The following is a 19,101-nucleotide window of genomic DNA, read 5'->3' on the forward strand; positions in this document are numbered from 1 at the left end:
TAAATTATTACCCATATTATCACTCATATTTGGGTAGGCAAGGAAAACTATTGTCCAAGGGGTTGATCCTGATATACCTTGTCCTCGCTTTCTGGGCTGGCTCTCTTACCATCTGCTTTGCACTGTTACTGAGTGACAAGAAAATTCCTTTGCAACAAGCTCTCCATCTTCTAGGTGTAATATCATGTATCCAGAATCTTAACTCAGTGCATAATTGTCAGAGTCTGAAAAACATAAGAAACAAAGTGCAACCGACTTGAAAAACAAAAAAAAAACAGCATGTAGATGATATTAAAAAGTGAAAAAGAAAGGCTTTTGTTAAGTGCTAAGAGGTTGAATGGTCATGATTGCCTTCTATCTATTCTAAATTGCACGTATAGTATTCAGATTACATGGTTACCTTTACTGCAAACTAGTCAGGGATGATCTGTTAGTGTTTTTGTCATGTTTCATAAGCTCTTAATCATTGCCATTTATCTTTCTGAAACTATATAAAAAAAAGAAGAAAAAAGTATGCTTTTTGTTTTAGATGATAGCGAATACGTGGTGAAACGCACATGAAAAGAATTAAAAAAAGAAAGAAAAAAGAATGATCCAAACTGGTTGAAATTTTACCTTAAACCTTTAACTTATTCAACCCTGTACCCAAGCATTGCTCTAGCATAAAAAATTGTTTCAGTGAAATGGTATACACATTCTGACATATTCGTAAACTGCGAGCAAAGGGAACTAACTTGTACAGTATTTCTGGCTGTGTTTATACGTGAGAGTTTTGAAGACAAATCGGTTGATTTAATTATATTTTCTTTGTTTATCTGCATCAGTATGACATGAAAATATGCCAAGCTTGTCTCTAAACTTCCTTTGGTTAAATGGGTTAAAGTTTGTGCATTTTCTGTCTGCATGCTGTTTGTGTTAGTAATACTTTGCTACAAACTGATATCCACATATGAACAAAGGTGTTATACAAAAAAAAGAGAAGTTTTGCTTTGGAGACAGACACAGCAGATGCAAAAATTCTTTTTCTGTTTTCTTTTTTTATGATAATTTTCTTCTTTCATTTTTGACTCACTTGTGTAAACAAAGTGAGTCTATGTTTTAACCCGGTGTTCAGTTGTTTGTTTGTGTGTGTGTGTGTGTGTGCGTGTGTGTGTGTGTGTGTGTGTGTGTCCGTGGTAAACTTTAACATTGACATTTTCTCTGCAAATACTTTGTCAGTTGACACCAAATTAGGCACAAAAATAGGAAAAATTCAGTTCTTTCCAGTCATCTTGTTTAAAGCAATATTGCACCTATGGGATGGGCACAAAACAAACAAACAAACAAACAAAAAAGCCTAATTATATGCAAACTGCATTTACTGTTATATATATATTTTTTTTTTAATCTAAACTTGGCACTTTGATCTGATATTCTGACCCAACAACAAGAGCAGTCATTATTATCATTTTTTGTTCAAACAGGAACTTCTTTTGCAAAGCATGGGAGTTTTATTTATTTTGCAAACGTTTTGGTGCAGATAGTAAAAAAGGGAAATTACTTTGTAATTAATGCTAGGGGACTTAATTTGCTTTAAACTGATCTTTCTCATCTTAAACATTACATTTTGAAATTATACTCAATACATAAAAGGCTTGGATTTTTTTTTAAAGTGTATCACAAGTGAGTCTTGAAGGCCTTGCCTCTCTTGTTTCTTCTTTTCCCTCCCATTTGTTTCTCTCTTTCTGTGATCATCTGTCAAGGGAATGCAACCACCTTAAATTGTATTCTAATTATCATTAACTACTTTAAGCCAGATTTTAAGTGAGAGTGGTCTTTCCTTCAGTTGCTTTAGTTAAAGTGTTTGAGCAGCATGTCCTATGTCCTCCCAGAATTTTTTTTTTTTCCATTGTAAGATATGAATTAATTTGATGTATCGATAAAGTTTATCAGCTGTTGCAGATTTGGGGGCTAAATATTTTCTCACATTTGTTTGTGATACACGTGGAGTTATGCCATTGAATAGTTACGTAAGCATTGGAAAACTGTTAAATGGAGACATTTGTGAACGAAAGGGAAAAACCCCAACTGCTTTGTGTGTAAGTACATTGATGAAAATGCAGATATTTAGTACTTGAAAACTTGTATTTCATTTCATCCAGCCCAACAGTAAAACACCCAGGCTTCAAAGTAATTTTACATGAATATGCACACACTGCAGTCACACATGTATGTACATATGCGTTTTGAGGAAGGTAACAGAATTTATTCTTATTTGTTCATTTGAAAATTATATAATTCTTCTTTTTCTTCTTCGTTCGTGGGCTGCAACTCCCACGTTCACTCGTATGTACATGAGTGGGCTTTTATGTGTATGACCGTTTTTATCCCAAACATGTAGGCAGCCATACTCCATTTTCTGGGGTGTGCATGGTGGGTATGTTCTTGTTTCCATAACCCACCATACGCCGACATGGATTACAGGATTTTTAACGTGCATGTTTAATCTTCTACATGCATATACACATGAAGGAGGATCAGGCACAAGCAGGTCTGCACATCTGTTGAGATGGGAGATTGGAAAAATTTCCACCCTGTACCCACCAGACGCCATTATGGAGATTCGGACCTGGGACCCTCAGATGAAAAGTCCAATACTTGAACCACTTGGCTGACGGGCGCAATAGCCGAGTGGTTAAAGCGTTGGACTGTCAATCTGAGGGTCCCGGGTTCGAATCACGGTGACGGCGCCTGGTGGGTAAAGGGTGGAGATTTTTACGATCTCCCAGGTCAACATATGTGCAGACCTGCTAGTGCCTGAACCCCCTTCGTGTGTATATGCAAGCAGAAGATCAAATACGCACGTTAAAGATCCTGTAATCCATGTCAGCGTTCGGTGGGTTATGGAAACAAGAACATACCCAGCATGCACACCCCCGAAAATGGAGTATGGCTGCCTACATGGCGGGGTGAAAAACGGTCATACACGTAAAAGCCCACTCGTGTGCATACGAGTGAACGCAGAAGAAGAAGAACCACTCGGCTGTTGCACCTGTTGAAAAGTATTCAGTAATTCTTTTATCTATCATTTTCTTTCATTCTTTATTCGCTTGCATGTCAATACATTATCAAAAGTAGGTGGAAGTTATTTTCATTTGTACTATCTTTTTGTTTTGTGTGTTTGCTATCGAAATGCAGATGACACTCATCAGAGAAAATCTGAAGCCAACCATTCAGACGATAGCGATTCCACAGCCGTTCTGATGTCCTATGATGTGAAAAGTGATCCCTTTTCTGGCCAGCGGGAGAAAGAAAAAAGTGCTTACAGTGAGCGTAGCAGATCGCAGGACGCGTACTATGATCGCGCCTACTTTGCTGAGAGGGAGCGAGAGAAGCAGCGGGATAGAGAATACAGGGGTGTGTAATCATGTGTGTGTGTGTTTATTTTGTTCAGTTTATTTTGCTTGTTTCTTTATTATTTTATATGTTTACCTATTTATTTGTTTATTTACTTATGCACACACACTGGGCACGCACACACACACACATACACACACTGCACACATATACATAAACACACACACACACATCACACACACACAAAGGAAGGATGGAGGGAGTGATGGAAGAGAGAGAAAAGTAGGAAATGACCAAGAGGGAAAACGTTTCAGTCAGATAAAAAAAACCTTTCAATTCTGAACCAGGATCAACACGGCTGTAGCAGTTAGACGAGTGCAGATGGGGTAAGGACACGGTTCTGCATTTTAGCCAGTGGCACCTGACACAAGGTGCAATGTCAGAATCAGGTAGACTTTGGACTCCTGATCCAGCGTTCACCAGTGATCAGGGTTCAAGGCCTTGTTTCGGCATGGTGTTGTGTCCTTGGGGATATGCAGTTCACTCTGATTTTCCTCACTCTACCCAGGTGTGTACAGGTACCTGACTTGTGTTGGGGAAGGTTAAAAGCAGCAGGAAGGAAATGATTGCTGCCTGCCTTCCTGTGCTGAGCCCTACACACACAATGGGCTATAAAAAACAAACAAACCCTGGAACCGTAACCTTAACATGGCACGACAACAATGTGAACTTGACTTTTTATGACTTCAGTGATCTTGATATTTGATGGATAGGAAAAAGGAAAGATTGGACAGTCAGTATCTCAACACTTTTGCACACCACTGTGAAGCTGTGATTAATTTGTTCGAATTCCTCCCACTTCACCCCCACAGGTATTACCATGACACTACAACAATGTGAACTTGACATTATACGACTTCAGTGATCTTGATCTTTGAAGGACAAGAAAAAATAAAATAAAAAGATTGTCAGTATGTCAACACCTTTCCACACCACTGTGAAACTGTGAATGATCTGTTTCTTCTTTTTCTTTGTTCGTGGGCTGCAACTCCCACATTCACTCATACGTACATGAATGGGCTCTTATATGTATGATTATTTTTACCCCGCCATGTAGGCAGCCATACTCTGCTTTCAGGGGTGTGCATGCTGGGTATGCATTTTGGGGGGTGTACATGCTAGGTATGTTCTTGTTTCCATAACTCACCGAATGCTGACATGGATTATGGGATCTTTAAGTGCATATTTTATCATCTGCTTGCGTATACGCATGAAGGGATTCAGGCACTAGCATGTCTGCTTATATGTTGACCTGGGAGATCGGAAAAATCTCTACCCTGTACTCACCAGGTGCCTTTAACAAGATTTGAGCGCGGGATCCTCAGATTGAAAGTCCAATGCTTAATCCATTCAGCTATTGCGCCTGTTTCATGGTCATAATCTTTGAATGACAGAGGAAAAAAAAAAAAATAAAAGATTGAACAGTCAGTATCTCAACACCTTTACACACCACTGTGAAGCTGTGAGTGATAAGTGTTGAATTCCTCCCCACTTACCCCCACAGACCTACGAGGAGGAGGAGGGGGAGGGGGAGGACACAGGGAGACCAATGGGGAGGACAGTGACACAGCCACGGACATACTGCTGAGCGTAGAGCCGGGCAAGATGGCTGCCCAGTCCACACCGCGTCGCAGGCACCACCACCATCGGCGGTCCTCCATCGGGGACGAGGGATCGCTGTCCTCGCTGAGCGACGGGGATGAACCTCCTCAGGACAGCCTGCGCAGACGGTCCAAGTCTGCTGATCCCAAGGGTGAGTCATGTTTCTTCTGTTCTTCTTCTTCTTCGATCCTGAGCTGCAACTCCCATGTTTACTCATATGTATATGAGTGGGCTTTTGCATGTATGACCGTTTTTACCCCACCATGTAGGCAGTCATACTCTGTTTTTGGGAGTGTGCATGCTGGGTGTGTTCTTGTTTCCATAACCCACTGAATGCTGACATGGATTACAGGATCTTTAATGTGTGTATTTGATCTTCTGCTTGCATATACACACAAAGGGGGTTCAGGCACAAGCAGGTCTTCACATATGTTGACCTGGGAGATCGGAAAAATCTCCACCCTTTACCCACCAGACGCATTTACCGAGATTTGGACTGGGGACCCTCAGATTGAAAGTCAAATGCTTTAACCTCTCGGCTATTGTGCCTGTCAGTTCCTGTTCAACTTTCTTTTTTTTTTTTTTGACTTCCCATATTTTGACGATAAGGGTGAGCTGTACATATATATCCATTATAATTAGTAGTAGATGCTGCTGCTGCTGTAGGGGGTCCGTTTAAGGGAAATTGTGTTTTCAGTTCTTGTTCAACTTTCCTTTTTTGGTTTTGTTTTTTGTGTGTACCCTAGACTTTGGGACTTTTTTTCTTTTTTTGATTTCCCATATGTGTGTATACATATGTATATGTACACATACACATGCATGTGTATGAATGTGTAGTTGTGCGTGTTCGTATTTTTGATCGCGCATGTGTGTGTGTGTTTGTGTTTGTGTGTGTGTGTATGTGTGTGTGTTTGTGTGTGTTTAGTTTGTTAGTCACATTTTGGTGTGTTTCTGTAACATTTATGTAATGTGTTACGTAAACAAAAGTGTTTTGTAAAACATGCAGAGCACATTTCTTGATAGTGTGCTAAGTAAAAATTCATTATTATTATTATTTTTTTGACAATGGCAGGTGGTTAAAGGGTCGGACTTTCAATCTAAGGGTCGTGGGTTTGAATCTCTGTAATGGCGCCTGGTAAAATTAATTCTTTCACTGTCATAGACAACTTTTGTTGACTAGACAGTGCACCACCATAGGGTCATGTTGATAAGACCATTTTCCACATTGAAACACAGCTTGACAGCTGCAGCCAGGTTCCCGCCAATAGAACAATGACTAACTTTGTCCCCTGACTGAGTTTAAAGTGAACAAGTCCATTGTGTTGCTTTGACATGAACCAAAGCCTGTGTCTGAGCATCGTTTCTGAAGTATTTAGGGCTGGGGAGTGTTTTTCACACAGAAACGTGGCGGTGAAAGAGTTCATTTTTTATTGGTATGTGGGGTGGGGTCGTTGTGTTTTGTCTTGTATGCACTTGATTTTGTACCATCTGCTGAGTTTTTTTGTGTGTTCCAAATTGATCACCATCCATTCTCCAGAAATAAGATGAAACAAAATAATTGTTCCTGGCCCTCACTCTTTCAGTCTCCTGACTGATAGAAACAGACGGCAGTGCGTACAGTCAATGGATTAGATAGTAACATTCTTGAACTGGCTTGCCTCACCTGTAATAGCTGAAACTCTTACATATGTTTGCAGTCTTTGCCAATTACTTTTGAACAAGGAAACATAATGGCCTTGTACAAATTGGGAAATCCTGATAGACTTTTTGACTACTGCCCTATTTTATATCCTGTCCGTGTTTCAAAACCGTTAAAGCAGCATATTTATAAATGTCTTCTTTCTTGTCAGAACAAATACATCAATCAAACACTCCAGTCATACCGGCATTAGTGAAGCTTACTTGCTTTCATGAACAGTGAACCATACCTTTTCGCTTTTTGCATTGATTTTGCTAAGGCATTTGTTGCATTGACAGCAGATCCTCCTAAAGAAACATGCTGTTTATTATTTATGGGTTTTTTTCACAAGGACTAAATTCATCCTTTCTATTCATCAGACAACAAAAGGTGCACTTAAAGAACAGTCTTTTGACCTTTGTTCCAAGTAAAGTTTGGTGTTACATTGGGATTTGTACTTAGTCCACTATATTCTCATTGTACATAAGTATTTTTGATATACCTTTATTCACAAAACATAAGCAAACTATTTGCACTACTGTTGACACCTGTCACAAAACAACTCTTGGGTGTCACTGTAGATTATAATTAACCATGGTCAGTGCATATACCAACCCTGCAAAAAAAGAAAATAGAAAAAAAAGAATTGCTCCCAAAATTTACCATGTTGAACTGATTACAAACATTTCAAAATTACATGCCAAAAGATTAAAAAAAAAAAAAAAAATCCTTCATCCATTCTTTCATTGATTAAGCATGTAGACATACTCTTTGAGGTTAGCTAGGTAACTGCATTTAAATTATTATGGTTTGTGTCTTTAATCATGCCATTAAAGTTACCTTAAGTCCACTTCACTAACAGATGCTGACTACAAAAAGATGTTGATATTCTTCCATTTTAAAATCCAAAACTGCTGTTCAACAAAAGAACCTTTATGCACAACATTTTTCATGGCAATACTCCAGTGTCTGTTTGAGATATATTCACACTGTCAGCAAGTTTTGACATTCACACAAAATTGGTCTTCCATTATCATTTTATATAAATCCAGTCTTCTCTTCTCTGTATGTAAGTTTGTTGTAGAACGGACTTCCTCCACTATTAAAACATGAGCCAATTTTTAAAAGATTTATAATATTGCATAATGACTTTTTGATGAATAGCATAATTCTTACATTTTTTTTTCTTCCTGAAATTCATTGATAGAACATGAGTGAAATGCACATTTTATCTTCCTCTTTGTACACCTCTTCTGTTCATTTCCAGCTTAGTTTTTTTTCCATCTTAGAATTTTTTTTTCCATTTCTTGATTCTATAAAACAAAATATTAAGATGTATCATAATGAGTATAACTAAGCACATCTGTACTGTATCTAGAAATGTTAATGTATAGATATGGTAACAGTCCTCTTTTTTTTCTATCTGTTTCTCTATTTCTGTCTCTGTCCCTCTCTCTCTCTCTCTCTTTCACACACACACACACACACACACACACACACACACACACAAAACCCTCCAATCATTTTGATGGCATTGGATGTTTCGCATGAGCACTTTTATTCAAATGTTTTTTGCTTGAATGGAGAACATTGGACATGCATTGATGCATATGGACACACACACACACACACGCACGCACGCACGCACGCACGCACGCACGCATTTGTGTACATAGGCTGGCACATACACACACATATATTGAAAAACACACATGCACACAAACACACACACACACACACACACACACACACACACACACACACACATGCATACACACATATTAATACACACAGATGCACATGCACTCTCTCTCTCTTTCCCTGTCCTACCCCTGCCCCCACCCCTCCCTGCCCTCTCCCTTTCTCTATGGCCACTGTACCAGCATGAACACACACACACACACACACACACACACACACACACACACAACCTATACTTACCTGCCAGACTTTCTGATCGACTTTGAATTCTTGCCAGATATGGTTGCTGGGTCAGTGCCAAGCACACACACACACACACACACACACACACACACACACACACACACAGTGCCTGGGTGGCAGGGTCACCTTTGTCTGGGATATTAACTTGATCCTGGTACCCCCCGCCGTCACCTTCTCCCCACCCTTCACCCTCCCCCTTTCTACCTACCCTGTCACTTTCCTGTTCATTTTCTTTTTTTAAACCTCTTGAGCTGTGTATGCTTAGCTTAGACAGAAGAATGGAAGTGTGTGTGTGTGTGTCTGTGTCTGTGTGTGTGAGAGAGAGAGATTGTGTGTGAGTGTGTGTACATACAGGTATGTGGCGTCGTGTTGTTCCTAGTTCTGCGAGCTTGAAAGTGGTGGTTGCCATTGTCGTGTTCAGTCTTGTGTATTAAGCTGGAACTCTGTGTCAGTGTGTGTATGTGTGTGTGAGTGTGTGTACCTGTGCGCATGCCAGGCATTCGTCAACTTGTGCTTTAATCAATGGGTCAGACACTGTTTTCCTTTTTTCTGTTTAGAAACTTCTTTTTTTTTATTGATTGGTTGCTTTTGATTATTGCCCTTTTTTCTTACTGGAAATGTTAGTGTTTTTTGGTATTTGTCTGATGGCTGAACAGTTGGTAGTTGTTTTTTTTTTCTTTCTTGCAAGAAGCTCTAAGTTGTTTTCCCTGTCATGGTTACTTATTTGGTAGTGTTTCAGTGAAACTAGGACTTGTCTAGTGAGTGTGAACATTGGGGAAAGGTCTTAACTTGTGGCTCAGGCAGAAGGTGTTTCTTCGTTTGGTTTGTCCTTGTTTTTTATGCTTTGTCTGTGACTTTGTGTGTGGATTGAGTGTGTGTGTGTGTGTGTGTGTGTGTGTGTGTGTGTGTGTGTGTGTGTGTGTGTGTGTGTTCATGTTGGTAAATTTTTGTTTGTTTGTGTGTGTGTGTATGTGTGTGTGTGTGTGTGTGTGTGTGTGTGTGTGTACATGTTAAGAATGTATCATGACAACGCATGGGCCAGTGCTAATTTTACACTTGTGCATTAATAGACTGTACCTCTCCCATGATTATTATAGATCCATGGATCGGACATTCACATGCATGACCTTTTTTTCCCTCTTCTATTCAGAGTTGCCATACTCTGTTTTGAGGGATTTTTTTTTTTTTAAAGGAAAAACTACCCTGTGATGGTACCATACCCTGTTTTGAAGGATTGTTCTTAGTGCAGTGTACATGTGTGTGTGTAGGGCATGATTTGTGCCAAAAGAAAAAAAAGAAGTGATTATTCATATCTGCAGTTTGAAGAATTGCCTTGGTTTTGTTTTTATCTTCTTTGGGGACCATTCCCAATGCCAACTGTCCTAAAACTCTCTTGGCCGAAAGAGCGGGGATGGGATGTAATTTGAGCTAGACGCTTTCCACCATAATCAAATTCTAGCCCAGAAAGTCAGGACAGCAGTTGCCTCCTCCGCTGTTCCGATGGTCTTTTTTCAACATAACTATCATGCATATGGGGCACAATAGCCAAGTGGTTAAACCATTGGACTTTCAATCTTAGAGTACTGGGTTCGAATCTTGGTAACGGTGCCTGGTGGGTAAAGGGTGGAGATTTTCCGATCTCCCAGGTTGACATATGTGCAGACTTGCTAGTGCCTGAATCCCTTCATGTGTATACGCTTGCAGAAGATCAAATACCCACGTTAAAGATTCTGCAATCTATGTCAGCGTTTGGTGGGTTATGGAAACAAGAACATACCCAGCATGCACACCTCCGAAAATGGAATATGGCTGCCTACATGGCGTTGTAAATAATAAAATGGTCATACACGTAAAATGTCACTTGTCTGTCTGAATGCGCACGGTGCCAAAACTCTAACTGAATGACACAGGAAATGATTGATCAGCACTGAAAGGCAGCCGTCAGTCGGCTCTACCCAGATAGGCAGCCTGTTGTGCAAATAACTCTATGTAGTTTGTTAAAAGCTCTTTGAGCTTGGCCTCTTACCAAGGATAGGCGCTATATAAGTATCCATATCATCATCATCGTCATCATCATCTTGTGACTGTGCAGGTAAAAAGGAGCCTTCCCGCTATGGCCAGACCCTTAGTCTGCGGCCTGCAGCCAGCAACGAGATATTGGGTGGTGGTAGTAGTGGGAAGACGGTGTCGCTGTCGTCAGGATTCCGCACGGTGACCCCCCAGCCTCTGGCCACCCAGCACAACAAGCATGCCTTGCTGCAGCAACAGCAAGCCTCCCTGGCCTGGTACGTTGTTGTTATTCTTGCTATTATTATTAGTATTATTATTATTGCTGTTGTTGTATTTGTTCTTATTATTATCATTACTGTCTTTGTCACAACAGTATCAGTATCAGTAGCTCAAGGAGGCGTCGCTGCGTTAGGTCAGATCCATACATGCTACACCACATCTGCCAAGCAGATGCCTGACCAGCAGCGTAACCCAATGCGCTTAGTCAGGCCTTGAGAGAGAGAAAAAAAAAAATTAAGTAAAAAAAAAAAAAAGGAAATTAAATACATAAATAGATTAAAAAAAAAAAGAAAAAAAAAGAAAAAAAAAATTTAAAAAAAGAAAAAAAGATAACAATAAAATAAAATTAAAATAAAGTAAAAATAGCAACAACAATAACAATAAAATAAAATTTAAATAAAGTAAAAATAGCAAAAAAAAACCAAAACAAAAACAAAAACAAAAAAAAGAAAGAAAGAGATAAATACATAAAAATACTACAAGAAACATGCCATACTGCAGCAGCAGCAGCAAGTTTCCCTTGCCTGGTACATTGTTGTTGTTATTGTTATTCTTGTAACTGCTTTTGTTATTATTGTTGTTGTTCTTCTAAGTGTTATTAGTATCGGTGTTATTCTTCTGATTGTTATTAGTATGGTTGTTATTCTTGTTCTTATATTAGTATTGTTGTTATTCTTCTAATTGTTATTAGTATTGGTGTTATTCTTCTAATTATGTTAGTATTGTTGTTGTTCTTCTAATTGTTATCAGTATTGTTGTTGTTTTTCTAATTATGTTGGTATTGTTGTTGTTATTCTTCTGTTATTGGTATCGGTGTTTTTCTTCTAATTGTTATTAGTATTGTTGTTATTCTTCTAGTTATATTAGTATTGTTGCTATTCTGGTCTGCACATATGTTGACATGGGAGATCGTAAAAATCTCCACCCTTCACCCACCAGGCACCGTCACCGTGATTCGAACCCGGGACCCTCAGATTGAAAGTCCAATGCTTTAACCACTTGGCTATTGCGCCCGTCGTGTCTGGGTTCAAATCCTGCTCTTGCCCTTTCTCCCAAGTTTGACTAGAAAATCGAATTGAGCATCTGGTCATTTGGATGAGATTATATACAAAGATCCCGTGTGCAGCATGCACTTGATGCACTGAAAAAGAACCCATGGCAACGAGAATGTTGTCCACTGGCAAAATTCTATAAAAAAAATCCACTCTGATAGGTACACAGATATATATGCATGCACTCAAGGCCTGACTAAACGCGTTGTGTTATGCTGCTGGTCAGGCATCTGACTGGCAGATTGAGGTGTAGCGTAAATGGATATGTGTCTGAATGCAGAGACGTCTCCTTGAGAAACGGTGAAAAACACACTAAAAAAAAAAAAAGCCAACTGAAACTGAAAACTGAAACTTTTGCCATCCTGATCCATTTTTTTCTCTGACACAGCTCTCTGACACAAGGCCTGCGGCCCTTTGCCCCTCGTTCCCCTGGGGATGTGCGCGCTGAGGACATAGTCAAGTTCTCCCGGCAGGGGGGCAAGATCAGTCAGGGCATGGTCAAGTTTGTGGGACACCTGCCTGGCCGCAGTGACGTCTACCTGGGAGTGGAGCTGTACAAGGAAGGTGGGTGGGGGGAACTGTTGTGTATGTGTGTGGGGGTGGTGGGGTGGGGGGTGGGGGTTGTGTGTGTGCATGTTGGTGTGTGTGTGTGTTGGGGGGTGGGGGTGGGGGGGGTTGTGTGTTCGTGGGTTAGTGTGTGTGTGTTGGTGGGTGGGTTTGTGTGTGTGTTGGTGGGTGGGTTTATGTGTGTGTTGGTGGGTGGGTTTGTGTGCGTGCGTGTGTGTGTGTGTGGGTTGATGGGTGGGTTTGTGTGTGTGTGTGTGTGTGTGTGTGTATGTGTGTGTTGGGGGGAGGGGTGGGTTGTGTGTTTATGGGTTAGTGTGTGTGTGTGTGTTGGTGTGCGTGCATGTGTGTGTGTGTGTTGCTGGGTGGGTTTGTGTGTGTGCGTGTGTATGTATGTGTGTGTTGCTGGGTGGGTTTGTGTGTGTATGTGTGTGTTGATGGGTGGGTTTGTGTGTGTGTGTGTGTGTTGGTGGGTGGGTTTGTGTGTGTGCTTGTGTGTGTATGTGTGTGTGTGTATTGGTGGGTTGGTTTGTGTGTGCATCTGTGTGTGCATGTGTGTGTGTGTTTGTGTGTGTGTGTGTGTGTTGGTGGGTGGGTTTGTGTGGTTGGGAAACTAATATGTGTCAGTGTCAAAGAATTGTGTGTTGTGTACATGTTTGTTGGTGTGTTTGTTGCTTGCTTGGATTCTTTTCCTTCTTAAAAGAATTTTTTTTTTTTTTATCCTGTATAAAGCATCATAGCCAAGTTAATCTTTTATTGATATATGCTTTTGTTGTAGTGAAGCAAGCTTTTTGCTTCTAATGAAAGCAGTCAGTTATAGAAGCTGTGTTTTCTTTATTATTAGGTAGAACGTGTTTTGCTTAGGATTAGAATTTGTAAATAGTAGTATATTATTTTATTCGAGAGGGAGGGAGGTGGCACAATAATCAAAATGGTTATCTGCCAATACAGTGTCTGTGAGGGCCTGAGTTTGAATCTCGGTCTCGCCCTTTCTCCCAACTTGGACTGGAAAATCAAACTGAGTGTCTAGTCGTTTGGATGAGACATTAAACCCGAGGTCTCGTGTGCAGCACACACTTGCCACACTGAAAAAGAACCCATGGCAACATAAGTGTTGTCCTCTGGCAAAATTCTGTCCAAGAAATCAATTCTGATAGGTACACAAATATGTATACGTGCACTCAAGACAGTCAGGGCCTGACTTGGCGTGTTGGTTTACGCTGTTGGTCAGGCGTCTGCCTTGCAGGTGTGGTGTTGCATGTGAAGATTTGTTTGAGTGCAGTGACGCCTTCTTGAGAAACTGAAAACTGAAATTGCTGCAGGACAGGTCAATGAAAAACGAATCAATGGAGAACTGTGCTGGACATTACCAGGGGAGAAGAAGTTGGCCAGGAGGAATGTGTGATAGTCTGTCTGGTCGGACTATGGCCATGAGACCATGTGAGGAATGAATGGAAGGGGGAAATAAGTGTATCTGTATTTGTATTTCTTTTTATCACAACAGATTTCTCTGTGTGAAATTCAGGCTGCTCTCCCCAGGGAGAGCGCGTCGTTACACTACAGCGCCACCCATTTAAAAAAAATTTTTTTTCCTGCATGCAGTTTTATTTGTTTTTCCTATCAAAGTGGATTTTTCTACAGAATTTTGGTTCTTTTACGTGCACTAAGTGCATGCTGCATTTCTCTGTGTGAAATTCGGGCTGCTCTCCCCAGGGAGAGTGCGTCGCTACACTACAGCGCCACCCTTTTTTTTTTTTTTTTAAATTTTTTCCTGCATGCAGTTTTATTTGTTTTTCCTATCGAAGTGGATTTTTCTACAGAATTTTGCCAGGAACAACCCTTTTGTTGCCGTTGGTTCTTTTACATGCACTAAATGCATGCTGCACACGGGACCTCAGTTTATCGTCTCATCCGAATTACTAGTGTCCAGACCACCACTCAAAGTCTAGTGGAGGGGGAGAAAATATCGGCGGCTGAGCCGTGATTCGAACCAGTGTGCTTAGAGATTCTCTCGCTTCCTATCTGGACGCGTTACCTCCAGGCCATCACTCCACATGACAGTCAGTCTGGTCTGACTATGGCCATGAGACCATGTAAGGAGTAAAAGGAAAGGGGAGATAAGAGTTGATGCTGACCTGTCATTCTCTGTGTTTGTCTTGCAGAGGGCAAGCACGATGGCACTTTTGAAGGTGTCCGCTACTTCAAATGGTGAGTGTGCATTGCTTTGTGTGTGTATTGGCGTATGTTCAGTAAAACATTAACAAACAAAATTTCCATTGTAGTTTCAGGCTGGCTACAGGCATGTTCTTAACTTTTTCACTGCCATAGGTAACTTTAGTTGACTAGACAGTGCGCCGCCACAGGTGACTTTAGTGGACATCAAGGGGTCATGTTGATAAGACCATTTTTCACATTGTAACAAAGTTTGACAGCTGTAGCCAGTCTCCTGCCATTAACATGAACCGAAGCCTGTGGCTTGAGAGAATCATATATCTAAAATATTTGGTGCTGGGGAGCGGTTTTTTTTTTGTTTTTGTTTTTTTGCGCAGCAATAACGACTGCACAATAACTCGTGCAACATTCAAAACAAGTTGATCATTGATTCCCATAAATCATGGCAAAAATAACACATGCCGTGCATTAGAATATAAAAAAAAACCCAAACAGAATAAAAAATAGAAGATGTTATGTTTGATGTTAATTTTTTTTTCTACATGAAAGCACTTTTATTTATTTTTTTTTTTTTTTTTTTTTTTTCTTTTCTTCCCTTGTACACAAGGTTATATTTTGACATTTCACGACATCAGTGTGATTCAACATTCACATAGCAAAAACATTTGGTCCATCAATGATCATCGAAAAAAATCATTAATTTGTTGAGATACAAGGGTTATTTTTCAATATGATAATACTTATAATAGTAATAATAAGATGAAGAAAAATAACAAATAATAAAGAACAAGATACACAAGATACCAAATGTCACATCATGGCATGTATTCATGTTGACATAGCTTCATAGCTGGGGAGCATTTTTTGCACACTAACTTGGTGGTGAAAGAGTTAATATTTTGTTTCTTAGATATTTGCTTGTTTTGCTGCACTGATCAGGTTTTTTTTGTCTTTTTGTTGTCAGTTTTTTTTGTTTTTTTTTTAATGTTTGTGTTTTTATTTTTGCTATTTTTAAGAATCTGTTGCTAGTCTGTTTTATATGATACACTGTACATGTGTATTTTATGTGTGTTATGTGTGACGGTGCATTTGTGTGTGTGCTTGCATGTGGGGAGTTGAGCATGCTTATTTACGTGTTGGTTTTTGTGTTCTAGTACGGGTGTACACTTTTGGGGTTGAAGGTGTGTTTGTGTGAGAAAGCAGAGAGGTGATGTGTTTTTTTTTGGATATGGTATCCTTGATTTATATGTAACTTCTGCTGATGACTGTTTTAATTGTGTTTTATTATCTTATAAGCACACAGCAAAGTGAGAGCTGTATTATCAATGGTTTCTCCATTGCAGTGGGAAATCATTTACAGCTTAGTCTTTTGTGAAGGACTATGACTCTCAAACTAGGAAGCAAAATTGCACTGGCTCTTAGTGCTGCAGCCTTGGGGGCTGGTTGGCCTTTGGGAACCATCCCAACGCCGACTGTCCTAAAACCCTCCTGGCCGAGAGAGTGGGGATGTAACTTGGGCAAGACACTCTCCACTATAATCAAAATCTGGCCCAGACATTCGGGACAGCAGTTGCTTCCTCTGCTGTTCTGATGGTCAAAGTCGGACACAACTGACTATCATACATACATGTACATAAGCACATGACTCTAAAGATGATCGTTTTGTTCATTGTGTTCCATATTATGATCAGCAGAATATGCATTGTTAATTGGAAAATTGTTTTCAGATTTCTTTTCTTTGAATGAATGAAAGATTAAAAAAAATTTTTTTTTCTTCTCATAAATGTAAGTGGCAGAGTTAGCTTGCTTCTTGTATATTTACATATCTGTTTTTCTCATGAATATCTGTCTTGTCTGTCTGTCTCTCGATATATATATATATATATATATATATATATATATATATATATATATATATATATATATGAGAGCATGCATAAGAGCCTCATAGTGGATTATTGTTCTTGTCCAAAGTATTGTGCTTTGTTTCTTTCGTTGACCCCAGCAAACCAAATAAGGGAGTATCTGCAACAAGGAAAGAAAAAAACTGTATTTTTTACTTAGTTAAAATAAAACAAATTGTTACTGTCACAAACACTGCAAACCAAGTAAGGGAATCTCTGCAACGAAGAACGAAAGGCCTGTATTTTGTTTGGTTGAAAGCGAAAATAACAACAATTTGTTACAGTCACAAACATTTTGCTTTGTTGACTCAGCAAACCCAGCAATGGGGTCCCAGAAACAAAGAAAGAGCTGTGTTTTTTGTTTGTTTGTTCAAAACAGCAACAACAGATTTGTCACAGTCACCAGCAATATGCTTTGTTTCCTTTGTTGGCTTCAGCAAACCTAGCAAGGGAGGATCAGAAACAAAGGAAGAGAGAAAGAACTGTATTTTGCTTTGTTAAAACTAACCAGATTGTTTTTCTCACAAGCATAAAATGTGTTTTGTTTCCTTTGTTGACTCCAACAAACCCAGCAAGGGAGTCTCTGAAAAAAAGAAAAGAACTGTATTGTGCTTAGTTAAAACAAAACAAATTGTTATTGTCCCAAGCATGAAATGCGCTTTGTTTCCTTTGTTGACCTCCCAGCAAACCCAGCAAGGGGGTGTTTGTGGCGTTCAACAAAGTGGTGATGGCCTGGGCGCCCAACTGACTGACATGACGACTGCCATGACGCCATGAGATGACATGGTTCCTGCCCCTCTGACCAGTTGACTGCAGCCGCTACCAGCATCATGGTTTTCTCCTGTTTTACGTTTCCTGTGGGCCATGGGCTGTCTGCAGAATGACATGTCAACCACCACTAACTCTCTGGTATGACAACAGCCAGCGTCACAGTTTTCATCTTTTACATTTCCGTTTTTGCCGTGGGCTGTCTGAGGAATGACATGTCAACCACCGCTAACTCTCCGATGATGACAGCTACCAGAGTCACAGTTTTCACCTGTTTTATGCCTCCTTTGGGCCATGGTCTTTCTGTAGAATGACAGGTCAACCATGGCTTACTCTCTGATAATGGCAACATACAGTGTCACAGTTTTCACCTGTTTTATGTTTACTTTGGGCGATGGGCTGTCTGTTTCCTTTAGGCTGTGGTCTGTCAGTAAAGTGACATGTCAACCACAACTCTCTGATAAGAACAATCAGCTTCACAGTGTTCACTCAAAAAAAAAAAAAAAAAAAAAAATCATTTGGAGCCATGGACTGTCTTTAAAACGACATATGAATCACCATTAACTCTGTAACAACCGCAGCAGTGAACTTCAGTTTTTTTTCAGCTTTTTGAATTCTATTATTCTTATTTCTTTTGAGCCATGGGCGTTCTTTAAAATGACATGTCAACCATTGTTAACTCTTTGATAACAACATCAATGAGTTTCAAGAGTTTGGTGGCTGTTTTTTTGTTTGTTTGTTTGTTTTTTAATTGAAAAAAAAAAATAAAAAATTGGGTGGTCTTTGACTTGTCCAGATACAGCCCGATTCACATTCAGAAGAAGTGTGAGCCTGAAAAACGAGATTTGGCTTCATATTTATAATTTTTAGTCCTTGTAGCATGTGTGGAACTCGACTTTCAGTGCTGTCTCATTAATGTTGTGGTTGTTTTGTTTATTTTATGTGTGTGTGTGTGTGTGTGAGTGTTCACATGCATGCGTATCTATTTTGTTATGTGAGTGTTTTATATATAGATAGATATTTATAGATATATAGATATATATATATATATATATATATATATATATATATATATATGTTAGTGAAATGTTTGGTTGTTTTACAGATTGCATTTGTAAATTGAAATAAAACCTATGTAGCTCAACTGAATTATTTTACCAGTGATTGCGGTCTTTACACATACAGTTGTTTATTTTTGTCACATGCGTTGTGGTAGATCAAAACCAGGAGTGCCTTTGTTTCTTTTCTTCCTGTTTTTTTTTTTTTTCCCTCAAAATTACTTTACAAGCTGAGTTGTTTGTGATCCCTGTGACTGCTCGCTTGATCCAACAGTATTGAAGTGTAGTGTTTAGTCAGTAAGATGAGACCCAGAAACTGGTGTCCCTTGTGCAGCATGCACTGAACACATGTAAATGAACCTACAGCATCTTAATCGTTGTCCATGGCAAAATTTCTGAAGAAAAGTCCACCCTGAGAGAGAGAGAGAGAGAGAGAGAGAGAGAGAGATGTGTGTGTGTGTGTGTGTGTATGAAACCTGGCTGAATGACACAGGAAATGAATGATGGGTGCCGTAAGGCAGCTGTCATTCAGACCTGCCCAGGTAAGCAGTCTGTTTGTGCAGATGACTATGTTTGTAAAGAGCTTAGAGTTTGGTCTCTGACCAAAGATAGACGCTATATAAGTATCAATAATAATGATAATACTAATAGATGCCGGCAGTGTGCTGTCCTTC

General features: G+C 39.7%; 1 protein-coding gene across 5 annotated transcripts in view; it reads left to right on the plus strand.

Annotated features, from left to right (window-relative positions):
• The window catches only part of LOC143298360 (uncharacterized), an 88,276-nt gene extending 69,914 nt beyond the window's left edge, over nt 1-18,362 (plus strand). For all 5 annotated transcript variants that reach the window (XM_076611255.1, XM_076611258.1, XM_076611259.1 and 2 more), the window contains 6 exons: nt 3,178-3,396; nt 4,901-5,149; nt 10,713-10,905; nt 12,350-12,525; nt 14,688-14,733; nt 17,286-18,362. In XM_076611255.1, coding sequence (XP_076467370.1) covers nt 3,178-3,396; nt 4,901-5,149; nt 10,713-10,905; nt 12,350-12,525; nt 14,688-14,733; nt 17,286-17,349 — 947 coding nt within the window. In that variant the 3' untranslated portion in view covers nt 17,350-18,362. The remainder of the gene's footprint in view (nt 1-3,177; nt 3,397-4,900; nt 5,150-10,712; nt 10,906-12,349; nt 12,526-14,687; nt 14,734-17,285) is intronic.
• Nucleotides 18,363-19,101: the final 739 nt, after the last annotated feature.

The sequence above is a fragment of the Babylonia areolata genome, chromosome 23 (assembly GCF_041734735.1).
Source record: "Babylonia areolata isolate BAREFJ2019XMU chromosome 23, ASM4173473v1, whole genome shotgun sequence".
In the NCBI taxonomy this organism is placed as follows: Eukaryota; Metazoa; Mollusca; class Gastropoda; order Neogastropoda; family Buccinidae; genus Babylonia; species Babylonia areolata.